At 39.0% G+C, this 18,467-nt stretch overlaps 1 protein-coding gene across 1 annotated transcript; it reads right to left on the minus strand.

The window, feature by feature from the left end:
* Positions 1 to 1,652: 1,652 nt before the first annotated feature.
* On the minus strand, positions 1,653 to 17,731 carry LOC142445974 (caspase-4-like). The gene is given in 6 exon segments (XM_075547814.1): positions 1,653 to 1,829; positions 11,163 to 11,267; positions 13,310 to 13,451; positions 14,618 to 14,856; positions 16,272 to 16,445; positions 17,708 to 17,731. Coding segments are annotated over 6 exon segments (861 nt in total).
* Between the last annotated feature and the right edge of the window lie 736 nt (positions 17,732 to 18,467).

The raw sequence follows: 18,467 nt of genomic DNA on the forward strand, positions 1-18,467 counted from the left end.
TCTCTGAAATTACCTTGAGAACTGCATCAGAGGCCAGTGCTGGGGGGTCCACCAGAGAGCTCCCATTCAAACCTGGAGCAAAATGTTATTATGAACGAGTAAGCTCAGAGACCCGGGAGTGGGCTATGCAGAGCACTATCATTTAGATCTTAGAGAGCTGTCTGGATTTTGATACCAGGCAGTGAATAATATTTATAATAATATTTATAATAATAAATATTCACGAATATTTATTCACTAAACAAAAAATCCAAGAAGTTGACTAGAAAAGAGAATTTATATGTAATTTGATATAAATATTTACTACATACTTAACTCTATACACATAATTCATTTGTTCCCTGAAAATTTCACCATCATTTTATGTTTCAAGAAACTCATTGATGTGGATATAGGGTAAGAACCAGATGGTGGGTAGAAAAAGAAGACTTCTGTGTTGGCGCTGTATAATTCAGGTGAACAGCCGCAATGATAGTGATAACGAACCAGATAGCGCTTGCATGTGATGTATAGCATCCACAGGTGAACACTTAGTAAGGATTATTTGAGCAGAACATGAAGCAGACGCTTTAATGGTGTGATTGAAGGGGGCTTATTATTCATAAAATAAACAGGATAGGAATGAGTAGAATAGGAAATTTCCTCAAGAGCTAAGGATCCATCAAGTTTAGGCTCCTATCTAGAGAAACAAATAAAAAATCAGTGAAGTTTTTACATGTACAGATTCAGAGAGGTTTAATATCAAGGATGTGGCTCACACAACTGCAAAAGCTGGCAATTTCCACATCCGTGATTCGGTTGTCAGTCTGGCCTTCTCCTGATTCACATAGCTGGAGGGCCTCACTGCCTTTGAGTCAATCCCGCCCCTTAGTGGCCCTCCAGGACAGAGTAGAACTACACAGTTGGTTTCCTTCACCTAATGTAATCTTTATGGGAGTAAAGAGCCTATCTTTCTCCAGGAGCAACTGGTAGGTTCGAACCATGGACTTTGTGGTTAGTGGTTGAGTGCATAGTCTAAAATGGCTGAAGGGACTGGTGAATCCCAAACTGGCACCTCAGAGAGCAGGCTTCTGGCAGCGGAAGTGAGTTAATCCCCAGTTAGCAGTTAAAATAATAGGCTGATTATGACTGTCAGCATCAGCAGGCAACACAACTGGTCACTCTCATGAGTCCAAACTATCACAGGTGTGTGATGCCACCAGATGCAGGATCTAAACCCAGAACAGAGCAAATAAACTTTTGACAGCATCCACTTATATTGGAAGCAGGACACACACCCGAGTAGGTCTCACAATACTACCTCTTAAATGTCAAACCATTGAGAATTCTGGCACAGTCGAGTTGACACAAAACCATGACTCTCCCAATTCTTGTCCCAAGGTCTGTGTTATATCAAACCCACGCATGCCATGCTTTGCATTATGGGAAAACAACACCAAAAATCTTTCTCTTTGGGGTTAATATATTATTAAACTCTAATATATACTTAACAAAGATCATTCATAAAAAGAAAATAGGGGATAGAGGTATAAAAGGAAAAAGGAGATGCACTTCTGTAAGCATGTAGCTCTATTCTGATGGTTAGTCTAGATTTACTGCCTTCAGAAAACACACCCTTCCCCTCTGCTCCACTAAAAGGGTTAAATACAGTTCTAACAGGTTTCTTGGCTTTTCAACCGGCAATCATCTTCGCCTAAAGCGCAGACTTTTCTAGCAACTGTTACATATACTAGCTCCGGTGGAGGCAATGAGAGCGAGTATGGCACACCTGCAAAGTCCCCATTGTTTCGGGAATCCTTGTGGGAGTGGGAAGGCTGTGTGGAGCGAGACTAATAAGGAATAGAGAGCTCACTACACTAAATACACGGGATTAAGAAAAAATCTTCGCGTCTGTGAGATCTAAATAGAAAGTCCAATGAGAGAACAGCCCATTTCTGTTTTTAAATCAAGACTTCTGGACTCCTTTTCATGGTGTCCCAGCCCAGGACTGCTGGATGTACCCACACGTGTCTTACGGCTCTTGAGAACGACAGTGCTTCCGCTAGAATGAATCGATTTCTTGTTTAAATCTCTTTCTCTTCATATAGTTCTGTTTGAAGAGAGAGTCTGTCACAGAGGGAGTCCCGAGTGGTGTAAATGGCTAACCTGTTTGTTTGCCTACTCACCGAAACGCTGGCGATTTCAATCCACCCAGATGCAACTCAGAACAAAAGTCTGCCAATCGAATAAATCAGTCAAGAAAATCCTGCGGAATAAAAGTTATGCTCTGACGCACTTGGGGTCACAATGAATCGGAGTCATCACATAACTGTTTTAGGGTGTATGTGTGTTTGGGGGTTGGGCTGGGAGGTGGTATCACAGAAACAAATGACGTAGATTCTGAAGTCAGAATAATAATGGTTGGTCTTAGGCAAAGAGTCTACCTGTACCTCAGTTTCTCTTATCCCTGCATTTTAGTGCTATTGTAAGCCAATGAGGATTAAATGCATCGGTATAAGCGAAGTGCTTCATTCAACAAACATAGCCAACATGAATATTTACTGAGGAGGCACTGCTTGCAGTACACTGGATGCTAAGAAAACTGTAATGACAAAATAGACAAAAGCCCTGCCTTATTTCAACCTACATTAGAGTGAGAAATACATCTTTCACAATAGCTGCCTGCAAAACAGTATGTGCTGTGAGTGATATAATCAGGAAAAATGATAACTGGGAAAGGGGCTGTAAAATTTGGCAAAAAGAATTATAGACAAGAGGGCAAGGGAAGGCTTCCGAGGAACGGCTATGGCTCTTTAGAAGAACAGATTAAATGAATTATTCTAGAAATAAACCCCAAGTGGCCATCTGCTTCATCAACTTACTCAAACCTAGAGTAATTTCTGGACACAAAGTATGGATGGGAGTATGTCACATTCAGCAAATTATTTAACAGTGAAATGGGGGAAAATATCTCAGAAGATTTGAGGAATTATGTTTTTCATTCAACATCTAGTGAGAGTCTGGTTCAGATATCAGCACTTATGTGCCCATGTGCCTAGGAAGGTATCAAGTGAGTGATGTGATGTGGGTTGAGCTGAAGCCACTCAGCCCACCTCCCCCTCCCCCGGACCTGTCTTCTCTAAAGTAGAAAAAGCCCCTCAGTCTAAGCTGTTTTCAATTCAGAGAATGAAAGCTTAGCTTGAGTGATCTTCCATTCAGAGTCTCATTTAAAATTCATTTTCAACTCCCTTACCTTTGCAGATAAGACAAACTTGTTTGTAGTTCACCCTTGACCTGCAGGCTGCCTATTTGCCAACTGTTGCTTTTGGAATTACTGTTATCAGCTTTGGGATAGTGTCCCTGTTTTGTTAATGAGTTACAGAATGTTTAAGAGATATTTGTCTATGGTTCTCAAAGCATTTTTTCCCCTTGGCCTTTGTTCTTATCTTGCCGAGCTTGTACTATGCTCTGTTCTGTCTTGCCTCAGGAAAGATGGGGGTATGGAGCAACAAGGACACGAAAGAGGGACATGCCAATTTGGAGCACATGGAGAGGAGAATGTCTTCATAAGAGATTTTCTTTCTCCTGGATTAGGAGAAAGGGCAGAGGTGTTTGGGTCTCCAGTGAACCAGGCACACACAACACTCTGCCATAGCACCCTGAGGTCGTGTCCAAACCACAGCAGGGTGGTCTGGTTATATACCATAGGTCCTAGGAGCTCCAGACTCAGCCCGAGTCTGAGTTTTCTAGGAGCCCAGCATACAGCTGCTAGATAGGAGTGTCCTATGCTGGCTTTAAAGAGTGAAGAGTCAACAATGATCACATCAGAATGGGGAGAGTAACTTTTTAAATATTGTTTTCCTAGCATATCTAAATACTGATAACACTCCAAGAAGAGAAGGGCAAAACTTATCATGAGTAAACTGTAATTACTATCTACCCTAAATAAAGAGGGGTTTAGAGTCAGATATAATGTTCATTAAATAAATTAATGGTGAACTAAATTTTATGCAGTATTTCATAATATTGATGACTTCACACTTCAATCCAGGATCCTCTAAATTTTTATTTTTAATTTGATTTTCCACTGACAATTATGATTGTCCATTATAATAATACATGGGGTGTGGGGAGACATTGTGATACAAGAGGGAGTAGATATCCACCTATTAGCTTTACCTGTGTCATTTACAAGAATATGAAAAGATCCAATCTCCCACAACATTTCTATTTATATTCTCTGGCATCAGCATTCTAAAATTCTAGAAGAGATCTAATGAATACAAACATTTTAGTGGGAACACTATTCAAGTATAGACATAGTTCTTATTTCTATTTTAATTTTATTGTCTATATATCTTTGATTTCAGTCAGTCAAAAGTTCTTGACTACAGTGTACCTATTCACTGTTAGATGTTGAAAAATAAATGCCAATAAAACTTAAAAAACAAAAACAAAATAGAAAGAAGGAAAAAGAAGCCTCTATAAGCCTCGGTTTCCCATCCACAACATTACTTCATCTGTGCCATTTCTATTTACTTGGCTAATTTTCAATATTGAATCATAATATATATAAACTCAGTGCCTATTAATAAAATTAAGCAATTTCTATTATATTAGAAAGTAACCTTGAAGAAAAGTATCTGGGTGGCTTATTATTATTATTTTATAAAGTGCTTGTAAATTCTTCAAATCATTTATCTCACTGATACTTAACAACACACCTGTATCATAAACAAAGCAATAGATATATTTCCATCTTTTTAAGTAGCAGTAGTGCTGAGGCGCCCCGGGGACAGCTGTTTCCTCATTCAATACTGTGTTCCCTATAAGGGGCTACTTGCGTCCACCCAGCTCTATGCTTGGGAATAGGGAGAAAATCAGCAGACAGAGTAGGACCTACAAGTCTTATAGTGTGTAAAATAAGGGACCCTTCATGCATATAAATGGGAAAGGTTGGATGGCAATAAAGGAGGCCATATATTAAAAATGGCCTGCTGTTGTTACTGTTGTCAGATGCCTTTCAATCAATTCCAAGGACCAGCAGCTGCAGGGACGATCAAACAAACCATTGGCTGGTCCTCTACCATTCTCACAATTGTTAGATTGAACCTATTATTGCTCACATGTTGTTAATCCATCTCATTGAGGGTCTACCTCTATTTTGCTGACCCTCTATCAAGTAGGATGTTCTTCTCCAGGGATTGGTCTTTCTTGATAAGATGTCCAAAACACAGGCGATAAATTCTTCCCATCCTTGATTCTGAGGTGCCATACAACTGATATCCTCAAAACAGATTCTGTTTTTCATTTTGTCTGGGAGCACGTGGTACAGCCCACATCATAATACAAATACACCCGTTCTTCTCCAGTCTTCCTCCTTCATTATCCAGCTTCGGAGGCATAGGAGATGATGAAAATATAAATTTTGTCAGATGAACCATAGTCTTCAATGTGACATCTTCATATGTTCCACTGCTATTCGGAAGGTGTTTAGTGGTGGACCTTTCAGACGTGGTCCAAGTTTTCCCTCTTCCTAGTTGATATCTTTCTCAGGAAAGCTCGCATGCAAAATCCCCGTGGTATAACTTTCAGAGTCATGGAAACATGTAAGCCATGATAAACTACTGACGAGTGGCGGCAACGTGCCACAAGAAACAAGAAACAAACAGAAAACAAGAAACAAACAGAAAAATGCATGGCCATCCACTCAATGTTGACTCATAGAGACCCTAGCGTGACGCTATACCTGAGAGTGGAATGGCCCTCTGAGTTTCTGAGGCTGACCGTCTCTGTGAGAACAGAGAACCTCCTCTTTCTCCCGAGGAATGGCTGGTGAGTGAGAACAGCTCATTGTGTGACTGGCAGCCCAAGGCTAACCCGACTATGGTGTCAGACTGATTGGAGATCATGATAGGGAAAAGTAAATATCACCTGGAGCAGAGGGGAAGATTTCACACAGGTGGCAGGACATTGTCCAAGGCCAGTAGTACATATCTTTTAGATAAGTATTGCAATGAGTGAGAAAGTAAATGATTCATTGATATCTTGCCTTGTTATTGGTACTCTGCAGAATATTTAACCTGCCCAATAACACTGGCAAATAAAATTTGCATCTCTGCTTGGCAATGTGAAAATCGAGGCTCGCCTTGCCTTTTGCCCAATGGTGATTCAATAACGTATGTATGTTCCGTATAAAAAAAAACATGCCTCTTTATCTGCAAATAATAGAGCCAATGGATCAGGAAAGTCCAAACAGAGAGAATAATATAAAGAAAATCAAGAAGTAGAAATCATGCTAATGAGTGGAGAAACATGGAAAGCTTCTTAATGAGTAGAAAGACTTGTTTGGAATCAGTGAGAAATACTTTTTGAAGGATTAGATTAAATTAAGAAAGATTATGACAATCGGTGTGAGTTGGTCAGAGTCAGAATAATCGTGGATCTGATTTACCACTTGGCAAATGTCAGATAGATAAGTAAACACACGTTGTACAAAAGTTTCCTCAAAGTCCACAAAAGTCCCATTAAAATATCAAGAAATATATTCACAAACAATCATAAAAAACATACTATAAAGCAAGTTACCATAAGTCTGCAAAAATAAGAAATCAAAATTGTATACACTGAAGTATTGATATGCTAGAATACTCAGATAATTTATGCAGATGATCTACTTATGACATCATAAAATAAATTATAAAATAGATAAATCAACATTATAAAACGTGGTAGTCGCCTAATCTGGTGTCAATTTGAGGATTAAGAGTGTAGGGGTGGAGTCTAGCCTGTCATACTTGAGCTAGCCAATGAGACCTCTGTGTGGGCATGGCCTTCTGAGAAGTCTGGGAAATCCAGTATCCCTTCTTGGAGGCAGGAGACACTTTCTCACTACTTCCCTCCCTGGGAGACATTGCAGCTGAGAAAACACATGGCACTACCCTAGTGCCCTTAGTCAGACAAGCCACATGGATGCAACCAGACCTCTGAAGCCGGAGAAGCCACAGAGAGACCCCTGCCAGTGCTGAGATGCTTACAACACCACCGGACCCAAAGACTTTCTACCCACTGGCTTGTGATCATCCTGCATTTGACTTCATTGCATGTGTTTTGTGAGTCTGACGAGGATTTTATAGATTGGTATCGGACATATGGGCTAAAATCAGACTTATGGCCTTGGACTGGACTAGGTTGGGATGTTTTTTCAATGTTCAATTCCTCTTGTATATAAACCACTTCCTTATCCACATATGTGTCTCCATGAATTTGTTTCTCCAGTCTACACAGACTGACACCTAAAACAATCATTTTTAAGATATGATGGGTTTCCAAGAATTCATGGAAAATGAAATTAATAACTGATAGAATTTCCCCCACGAACTCTGCAGGGGCCCTTCCTTTAGATTTAATTTTAAGAATGGAACTTCCATAAATACAAACTATGATGGTTAAAATTGTTCAAATGAAAACTCAAAAGTTACATGTGGTTAAGTCAAGTTTCTTAATACAGCTCTTCTGTCCATGTCTCTTAAGCACACAAATGGGGCATGTGAAAATAGGGCAAGTGTCTATGCAAATAGATCATGAAGATCCGGAAGAGGGGATTGGTTAGTTTAGTTGTTATTTTCCTAACCGTGAGAGAGCTATCTTACATGCAGCAACCAAGAAAACCCAGGGACTCTTGAAAATTTATAAATTATTATATGTAATAATAATACAATGTAAGTGGTATTAACTTATTGTCTATGTTAAATAGACGCATTGTAAGGTACAAATTATTTTAAACATTTAAATAATTAAAAGCTTACATTATGTTTTCAACCAATTTACACAAAAATCTTTGCATTTCTTAAGGCCTTCTTCAAATTTTCAACAATATTTGTAGTTTTTAAGAAAAGTTTTACATTGTTTTCTTAAATGTATTCCTCAATAATTTATTGTTTTGATGCTATTGTAAATGGATTTTTTTCTTTTTTGAGTTTTAAATAGTCTATTGTAAGTTTAAATAAATGCAATAGATTTTTATATGGAAAAAATGAATAAAGAAATGCTCCAAATTGATTGTGGTGATGATTGTGAAGCCCCTTTCAATATGGTTAAACCATTAAATTGTATAGTATGTGAAGTATATGTCAATAAAATTGTCTAAAGTATATTAAAATAACCCAAAAAATTAAACTAAAGAAAGCCTAGGGACTACCAGGGGAACACACTTGAGATCCCTATCTGAAGGCTAAGACCAGAGACACCAGAGGCTGCTGCATGGAGGCCACAGGGCAGAGCAGAAGAGTCATGAGCAGACAGAACAGAGGAGCTATGCTGCTGAGACCAGGAGAGAGGGGTATGGAGCAGCGAGTGTGCTTTGGAGACAGAAGCTAAGGGGCCACAAGACACAGGTGAAGGACCAGACACTAATGTGGCTGTTGGCTGAGAAGAGTTACTGCTATGGACAAAAGGCTACATCCTGGATGTTTTCTGATCTTGACTTACAGCATCCTGTTCTTGTCCCTAATAAGTCCCCTGAACTTTTACCCTTGTCTGTGAGTTCCATTAGGGCAGACTACAAACCCAGTACAGAAGCAGGGCGCAATTGGAGGACAGTTTGTGTCAGACTGGGATAAAGGAAAGATGGACGGCGGAGGCATGTCTGACCGCCACCTGGTGGCAAGCAGAGTTGGGTGGTGGCTATCTATGAATTCTCCTTCTCCCTTTGTAGTCAAAGGAGGTCAGAAATGGCCTCCATGCCATTTGCTCAGTGGGTTAAATACACCTGCACACTTGATGAGAGACTTGAACTCTAAATACAAATTATATTCACAATAGAGCAAACAGAGGTGAGGAATTGGACAATATCGGAGAAATGAAGAAATATGGAGGTTAGAATTAATCTAGCCTATGTGTTTATTTTAGCTTCACCATGAAAATTCCAAAAATCATAGTTACCCAAAAAAAAATCACAAGTTCGTTATGTCATTGCTCTGAGGGCTAGGAATCTGACAATGAATTTACTGGATTAAAATCAAGAGTGGTTTTCCTTAACAGAGGATTTGGAAATAACACATTTCCAAGGTAATTTGGGTTGTTGGCTAGATATAGTTCACTGGTTGTAGCACCAATGTTCTGTTTCTGATATATTTTCTGTCAAGTGGGTGTTTCTCCATACTATTAAAACCTCTCTCTGGCCTCACATATGTCACCTTGCATATCAGAATCAGAAATGATGTGTCAAATCCATCTCACACTTGAATTTGCTGTCCTTTAGTTACAGCTCTTCTGCATCAGCCAGAGGAAATTGTTTGCTTTCAAGTGTTCATAAGTTTAGATAGATCCTGCTCAAATATATCCTAGCCTCCATCAATGATAGTCCGTTGGCTAGTAACATTAATTACATCTGTGAAGGCATTTATTGAAATCATTTAACTAACCTTATTATAGATGTAGCATCAAGAGGTGACTATCATGGGGGGAAGATTTCAATCTCTCACCTCACAGTTGGATAGAATAGAAAAATAATGGAGACATAATATCTGAAGAAAGTTTTCAAGTATTATGTTTGATTTAAATGTATCAAGTTTTGAAATATGTAGATCCAAAATTTAATGAAGTGCAATTTATTAACTGGAAAATAAAATAAAATTGATGTTATACAAGGCAAGGATAAATATAAATATTAAATCATGTATATTAACCATAATTAATCACCACCTCTGATCTCTCTTCCAGTCAATTTATTGATTTGTCTACATCACTATAGATACTTACTAATTTTAATTGCCTGGAAAGAAATACATTTTTTGGGCATGAACACTCTTTCCGTGGTGGGTATCTGGACTTTTAACCCCTGGTTTTCAAAGATGTATTGAACCTAAAAGTAAACAGAGCGTTTTGGGTCCTGCTTGTTGTACAGGAACAGAAAAACCACTGCACTGCAGGCCAATCTGATAATGACTGTAATTGACGGTGTTTTCGGAGCTGTGGATAAAGAGCTAGAACCACTCTAAAATGTTACCAAGTTCCTAGTTATTCTGATAACTCCCACAGATATGCATTAAACAATCCTCCAAGTCAGAGGCTAACCTTCACCTTCAAAGACATGTGCAGTAAATTGAAGACTCTTTCATCCTCAGTTATCCAATTGACTCTATTTCTGTTTCCTAGATTTAACTGCCTTGACATTTGATTACACTGGACATTTTTAGTTTTGAGCTATTACAAAATGATTGTTTTAGTATGCATGCTCAACGTTTACATGGACATATGATTTCGTATACCCAGTCTACAATATTTGTACTTGTTTTCTAATGCTCCCTTATCTCCCAAAGTTTAAATATTTGAAATATCTCACTGAGTTAGTTAGTTTATTGTGCCAACCTGGCCAATAAACACATGTGGGGTTAAGTGAAGGATGGAGGGATAAATGGCTCAGTGAGCCTCGCCTTTCTGGTTCTCAGGTTTCTTGCTCTCTGATGGTCGGACCAAGGTTCAGCTGCCTTAGCCAATTCCGTGCCTTAGCTGGCAAGGCTCACTTCCTGCAAGACATCCCTGAGGAGAAGCCACATGGACCTATTCTGATACAGCCCTGGGTGCTGGAGCACCCATGTGGAGACCCTGCCAGTGCTGAGATGTTTACACATTCACTGATTCGACTTTCTTCCTGCAGTCAGCATCTTTGCGTGTGTTTTGTGAGATGGAGGACGACTTTGTGGATTGGTGTTGGACACACGGGTTAAGGGGTTAATGTTGGACTTGTGGGCTTGGGTAGCACTGTGTTGGGATGTTTTCTTGATGTGCACTTAACCTTTATATAAAACTCTCTCTTATACATGAGGGTCTGTGGATTTGTTCTCAAGCACCCAGACATACACATTCACGGTGATCAAATTGACTGACTCATAGCAACTCTATATAGCGCTTCAGAGACTAAAATTTTACAGCCTCATCTTTGTCCTAGGGAGCAGGAGGTGGATATGAACCACCATCCTTGGGGTTAGAGCACAATACTTAGTCCAAATATGTAACAACACAATTTGCATATCAATGTTGCATGCTAATGACTTAAAATAATTTTGAAAAACACAAATACCATCATGGTATAAATAATATCCTAAGACTTTGATCATTTTAATAAATGTTTGCTTTGTCTTAACTGAATAAAGGAGTGAAGCAGAGAATAGGTAACTTACCTTCCCAAATGTTTCCATCAGGTGACAACACCAAGAATAATTTTGAAAACAATTTATCAGTTGTGTGTTAAAGACACACCCATTTTCATTTCTCCAGGAAACATCGTCTGTGAATAAAAGAAAAGATATATTCTCAGCTACAGCCTTCATCTTTCCCAAAAGACTTAGCTATAAATTCCTTTGGACAGATTAAAGAAAGGAGAAATAAATTCTGTACCTCTTTTTACATAGATAAACATGGTGGGTATACCGAGACATATAAAAAGATATTTAAGTGTTGCAACATCATTGGTGAGGGAATAGGTTTACAGATATAAAGCTGATATATTGAACTTTATACTTTAGGTTATATTTTTAGCAAATATTTTCTCATTTATTCTTGAAAGACTAAACTAAGATTAAAAACCTACAAAATGACGGAGTAGTTACTGAACTTGCTTATCTTTGTTTCTGAGGGGTGTTCTAACTTCATATTTCTTGAACCAATTCCTATGGACAGAGACGATTTTTCCTACAGCTGATGGCTCTGGTTCTGGAGGTACTAAAAAAAACAGCATGCATTCCATTTGGAATGGTCAGTAGGTCTAAATACTATAGTCTTTATATTTTCTTTATTTTAAAAACTACTTTTATTTGGGGCTCTTACATCTCTTAACAAAAGCCATACATTCCTCCAATGTGTCAAGCACATTTGCACATATGCCGCCATCATCATTTTCAAAGCATTCTCTTCCCACTTGAGCCCCTGATATCAGCTTCCCATTACTTCACCATCTGTCCCCCACCTGCCCTCCCTCATGAACCCTTGATAAGTTCTAGACTATTTTACCCCATATTTTTCATTGTCCTCTATCGCCCCTCACCCCTTTTCCATTATTCGTCCCCTTGGGAGAAGATTCTAAGTTGATCCTTGTGATCCACCTTCCTCTAATTCTCCTGATATCTCTAGTTACCTTGTTGGCCCTGAGGGATTCATCTATCCTGGATTCCCTGTGTTTCTGGTTCTTATCTGTTTCAGTATGCATGCTCTGGTCTAATTCAATTTGTAAGGTAGAATTGAGATCATGATAGTGGGGGAAAGGAAGCACCAAAGAGATAGAGGAAAGTTGTGTGTTTCATCGGTGCTATACTGCACCATGACTGGCTCATTTCTTCCCTATGACCTCTCTGTGAGAGAATGTCTAATTGTCTACAAATGGACATTGAGTCTCCACTCCATGCACCCTCCCAGATTCACCTTGGGTATGGTTTTATTCTGGGTCTTAGATGCCTGATACCTGATCTCATCGACACCTCATGATAAAACAGGCTGGTGTGCTTCTTCCATGTGGGCTTTGTTGCTTCTCAGCTAGATAGATGCTTATTTATCTTCAAACCATTAAGACCCCAGATGCTATATCTTTAGATAGCCGGACACCATCAGCTTTCTTCACCACGTTTGCTTATGCACCTGCTGTGTCTTCAGTGATTGTGTCAGGAAGGGGAGCATCACAGAACACAAAGTATTCTTATGTTGAGGGAGTACTTGAGTTGTAGCCTCTATACTTTCATTGTCGGTCTATGAAAAGAGCCTAAACTTCAGTGTCAAACAGTTTTGCATTCATACTTAGCAAAATATGGCCATACTACCTGTGTTTATTAAGGGCATATTAAATGCACATAATTTTGTGAATCGCAGTGTTCTATGACAGTAGAATAGATAATCATACTTACTTGGCAGACATGTACCAAAGATAAAAATCAGTCTATCAATCAATCATCTATCTCTCTATCCATCCATCGACCATTCTATCTATCCTCTATCTTGATCAACCATTTCCTTGCCTCATATATATATAATATCTTCAGCTGTAAAAACAATTCTATTCTGCATAATGGACTCACTATAAAAAGCTACTTTATGCCTACTGATTAGTCATTTTCAAAGAGCATATGAAAGACTAGCATGCCAGTAAATATAGAGGGAGAAGGAGTAGAGCTAGTAGAAAAGTAGCTATAAAGAAGCCTGCAGAACTCTCATTTATAAATTCCTAAACTTTCAATGATTTATGGTCTGCTATCCCTTCTAAAATAATAGACCATATTGTGCTAGGAAGAAAGCCTTTCCCCCCTCAAAAATCTCTGTCCAAAAAAAATGAAAGCCACATTCGTGGGGTTGAAGAGCAGAAAGCAACAAAGTCCTTCTCCACATGTGCTTTAGGGACACCATCAGCATGGGCATTCTCTGATGACTGTGATGAGCTGTCTGCTGAGGGCACTGCAGGGGCACTGACCCACACCTCTCTACAGCTGTCTGTAGAGGCAACATGCTCTCATTCACCACCAAGCTCATTTGAGCAATTGTTTTAAAGCTATGTGCATCTAACTAAAACACCACTTGATGAAGCTAGTCCAATTAATTCCATATGACACAGAAATGGTTCAATACACCTTTATCTGTATGCAGACCTAACAGAAGGTTCAAATAGCAAGGAACTTTGGAACTAGGATGTATCCACTGAGTGAGACCAGTACTGGAATAAAACACAACTACTGTTAGAGTAAATTATTGGGGTTTAACCATGGTAAAACAACAGCAATAGCAAGAGCTACATTATGACTGAGATATACCCATGATATTCCAACACCAGAGCCAGTGCAAAACCAAATAAACAAATGTTGGCTCTATTCTATAAAAAACAAATGATCCTAAATCAATCTCTCATACCCTTTCCATCTTTATTGCTACCTTTTCCTCCACTTTGTCATTCCCCAAGACCCATAATTCTATAAAGCTGATTTGTAAAGATTTGTGGGAGAAGGCAATGTCATTCTATTTTTGTTTTACTTTTTGAATTATAACATAATTTAGATACAATATCATTTGTATACTGTAAAATATACACTTTTTATGTGTACAGCGTAATTGATTTTATAAATATATAGTTGAGTAACCATAATGGAAATCAAGATATAAAATACATTTATTTTTATACAATGATAGCCATTCATCTTTTCTGACATGACATGTTTGCCTTATCTCACAGGTGATATAATTAGAGTCATATAATATGTAACCTTTTATTCTGGCTTCTTTTACTTACTATAAAATTATATTAAATTTTTTTCCTTCCCTGTACTATGAAATACTTCTTAGGTCAAAGATCATAAAGATTTGAATAGAAAATTTAAAGTGAAAGACATTTATGCATGACTTTAATAATTCTACTTAAAGACAATCTAGAGTTAACATTAACATCACCACCATTTTCTATGGTTCCCTCACAGTGGGTGACATCTATCATCATATTGTACAGCAATTTCTCTATTGCTCCCCCTAAACTCTTTTTCCTAAAACATCGAAATATCTTGTACAATTGTACTAGAGTGAGGCTGAAGATCATGGTCAGTAGATAGAAAACACACAGCAGAACCCTCAGCCTCTCTGGCAAGCACTTCTGGACCCCCTTCACCACTTACCACCTCTGCAGACCTGGATGGAGATAACCTTGGGCTTGTCTCTCAGAGAAGAACATTTGAGGTTATTGAAAATCTGGAATATGTTGTCGTAACACAGTACATCAGGTTTGTCATCACTATGATTAATTCCACATATTTTATCCAGCAGGCCATGAGACATGAAGACCAAGAATGTGCTGTCTGAGGACTTGTACTCTTCACGGGCAGCAAATGCCTTTAGTATTGACTCCATCTCCTGAAAAAGAGTTAGGTCTCTAAACATAGGATTTTAAAACTTACCCAATTCCACCAGGGATTCATTAAAGTAATGAAAAATAGGTGTTCTGTGCCTAGTACTTTGTAGAGTATGATGCATAGTATGTACTCAAGAATGACGACAATTCTCACTGACTTTTTAAATTTTTTTGTGCCTCATGTCATGGTTACTATAATGATTCAGGTGAATATTTCACCACTCTGAATTTATAAATATTCCATATGTCATTCATCTTGTGCTGGTTATTTTTTGCTTGTCATCCCCAAATCCATTTTCTGCTCTTTGATTTCCTTTTTTTGTGGCTCTATGGCTTATTTAGTTTTGACGCTCTTGTCAATCAGCTTCCAGTTGGGTCTCACTAATCTGAGGCACCAGCAGTAGGTTAGTGGCTAGTGGCGGAAAGAGTCCAGATAGTCCTTCCCTTCCACGTAGCACATAGTTAGCTCTACATAGCAATGTGGTTACAGTTCTGGTGCACGCACACAACACACACACACACACACACACACAAATGAAGGCTTTTAAAAGTTCATGAAAATAAATTATGTTTTCAATCAATTATTCCAATTAGTTTTAAACACTCCTGTGTGTGTCTGTGTGCATGTGTGGACATGCTGTGGTGTCATGGAGACTTAAGCATTGGGAAGCCGACCCCACTATATCAACAACTCAAACCAAGTAGCCATTGGGTGTGAGAGAGGGGAGGTTATCTGGTCTTATAAAGATTTACCATCTCAGAACACCTAAGAAGTGAAATTCTGTCATATAAGGCCACTATGAGCAAGAATAGAATACATGGTAGTATGTATATGTGTGTGAGTGTGAGATATAGATGTGTGCACGCACATATATACACACAGTATATACATATGTGTGTGTTAGTGTATAGGTCTCTTGGTCGTATATGTGGTTCACACTCATTTACTAACCTAAACAAGAGCCCTGGTGGGCTGCTAAGTGTTGACCTGCTAATAGCAAAGTTAGTAGTTCAAAACCAACAGGCACTCCAGAGGCAAACAATGAGGCTGTCTGCTCCTATAAAGACTTAGTCTTAGAAACTCTGGGGAGCAGTTCTACTCTGTCCTACAGGCTCACTCTGAGTCCAAATTGACTGGAGGGCTGTCGGCTTTCTGCTAACCTAAGAGTTGCTGGTTTGAAACCTCTCAACAGCACAGTGGAAGTGAAAGTTTAATATCTGCCTTGTAAAGATTACAGCCAAGGACATATGAAACAGTTTTACCCTGTCAGAATTGTCTTCATGGCCACAGGTTTGAATTTGATTTTTATGACTGTGTGTGTTTGTGTGTGTGTGTGAATATTTCAAAGGAAATGAATTGGAATTATTTTTCCAAGGTTGTAAGTTTATGTGTCTGGCATATGGTCTCAGCTATTACCTGGGCTGCTCAGTTCTTTTACACATCCACACTGTAGTTCGAATCCTCAAGTAGTTCCTTCATCCCTATGACATCATGGCCATCCCCAGTATGCCTTGAGAGGTACTCAAATTCTGTGTTACAGATGATGAGGGCCCCACGCGCACGCTCACTCTTCTCCTTTATTAGATAGGTCTTGAGAAGCAATATAAGTTAGATGGATCACAGCTGCATCATAGTCCCTATACATTTGAAACAACAATGGCAATACCCTCCAAATGGTTAAGTTACATTCTCAATGGCACTTGCCATCTGCTAACGTTTGCCAGAAATATTACATTGCACTTGGTTATTAGCGGGCGGTAAATGTTTCTGAAAGAAAGCACTGAGTGGGAGTGATTCTCTTATCCAGTGAATGAGGAAAAGAACCCAGTCACCCTGGTGAAAAAGAACAGATAACAGATACCTAATCAAAACTTCATGCAGTGGGCTGGAATTCTTTCTCTCTTTCCCTCTCCCATCCTTTTAATTTAACATAACCCTATGTACCATTTGATATCCATCCCAAATTTCTCACTGGAAATATTTCCTATCTACTTCATTCTCCAAAATAATCTACACACGCACTCCATTTGGAGGTGGCCAGGGTAGACTGCCTCTGCGCATCTCTGAGACAGTAACCATTTACTGGAGCTGAAAACCTCACATTTATCCTGTAGAGCGACTGGTAGTTTCAAACTGTCGATGTTGTGGTTCACAGGCAAATCTGTAGCGGCTAGGCTGCTACCCAAACCGTCATGCCTCCTCTAGCATGATTTTTATAGCAACGGTTTAGCATCACTATGTAATCTGTAGCTTCATTATTTCATACCCCGTTTTACTTAAGAGGAAGAAACCACCTGCCTACAATTCATTTTGAACTTTTACAATCCCTCAAACTATAAGTAGAAATCTCAGGGCCTCTGTTCAATCTATGTCAAATGTTTCCACTTCATTTTCTCCCCAATTTCTTTCATTGATCACATCACCTGTCCAGATTGCTCTTTTCCTGTCTCTTCAGAAAATCTCCACGACAACGATGCTCGCATGTGCTGTCGGGCTCTGCAGATGCTGACTGTTGATGTCTATGCAGAGTATCATGAAACGTTGGAAGAGACATGAAATACAGGACCTGATATCAGGTGTTATCACTTTCTTAGTGGGACCCATGCCCTATATCATCCTAGAGAACATTGCAGAGAAGGACATTTTTTAAATTTAGAAATGAGGAAAAGTTTAGGACAAGACATTTTAGCATTAAAGAGTTATAAATTGCCCCCAACATCTTGTTAGCACAGATGAATTATGGCCACAAGAGAAGAGAAACTTTGGCAGGGAATATTAACTATGGATTTTATCCAGGATGCCAGGGTGCGCTCATCTAACTCAGTCTCAGAGACTAATAATTCTCGACTCACCTGCCTCAACGGTGGTAAGTTCATTGAGGTACGGGCAAGGTTCAGAAACACCACGAAGGGGCAGGAAGAAAGGGTTCTGAGTCCTCAAGTCTGTTTAAGAACCACAGGGCTCATTGTCAATGAACAAAGTAAGAGTTGTGTCTTAGTTGGAGAAAGCAAGATAAAGTCTTCCAGATGACTTCTGTCCAACCAAATCATCCCTGCTCACAGTAAGTTACCTCAAAGGAAGAGTAAGCTATGGTCCAAACAGGAAGCAAAGGAGAGGGTAGAGGAGGAAGGAGCTGGCAGCAGTATCTGTTGTGCAGAAATGGAAGCCAGAGAACGAGTAGAAATAAGATTGTGATCTGTTGAGTTATCTGTTGTCTGATGAGTTGATAAGAGATCAGATATCAGCTGTCAAGATCCATGAGCATGCTGAGGCATCCTTTTAAGGGAACTGAGTAGTACCTGAGTAAAACCCCAACTTGTTGGTAAGGGTAGAATCTTTCTCGTGATTATAGCGAAGTCCTTTGAGAATCACAAAGTCTATCTAGACACGAGCCTTGGAGATAGTTGTAGCATTTTCTGTTTTCACTGTTGCCACCTCCTCTTGATTGAGCGCCTTTCACTTCATAGGTCATCCAGAAAGCTATTAAGGGTGTCCTCAGACACCGACTGAACAAATAATGTCCTTTTGTCTTTTCGTTTCTTATTTTCTAGAAACTAAACAATGATAAATCTAGAGCCATATTAAGAAGTATAACTATTTCAATAAGAACCC

This window comes from Tenrec ecaudatus, chromosome 4, assembly GCF_050624435.1.
Source record: "Tenrec ecaudatus isolate mTenEca1 chromosome 4, mTenEca1.hap1, whole genome shotgun sequence".
NCBI lineage: Eukaryota > Metazoa > Chordata > Mammalia > Afrosoricida > Tenrecidae > Tenrec > Tenrec ecaudatus.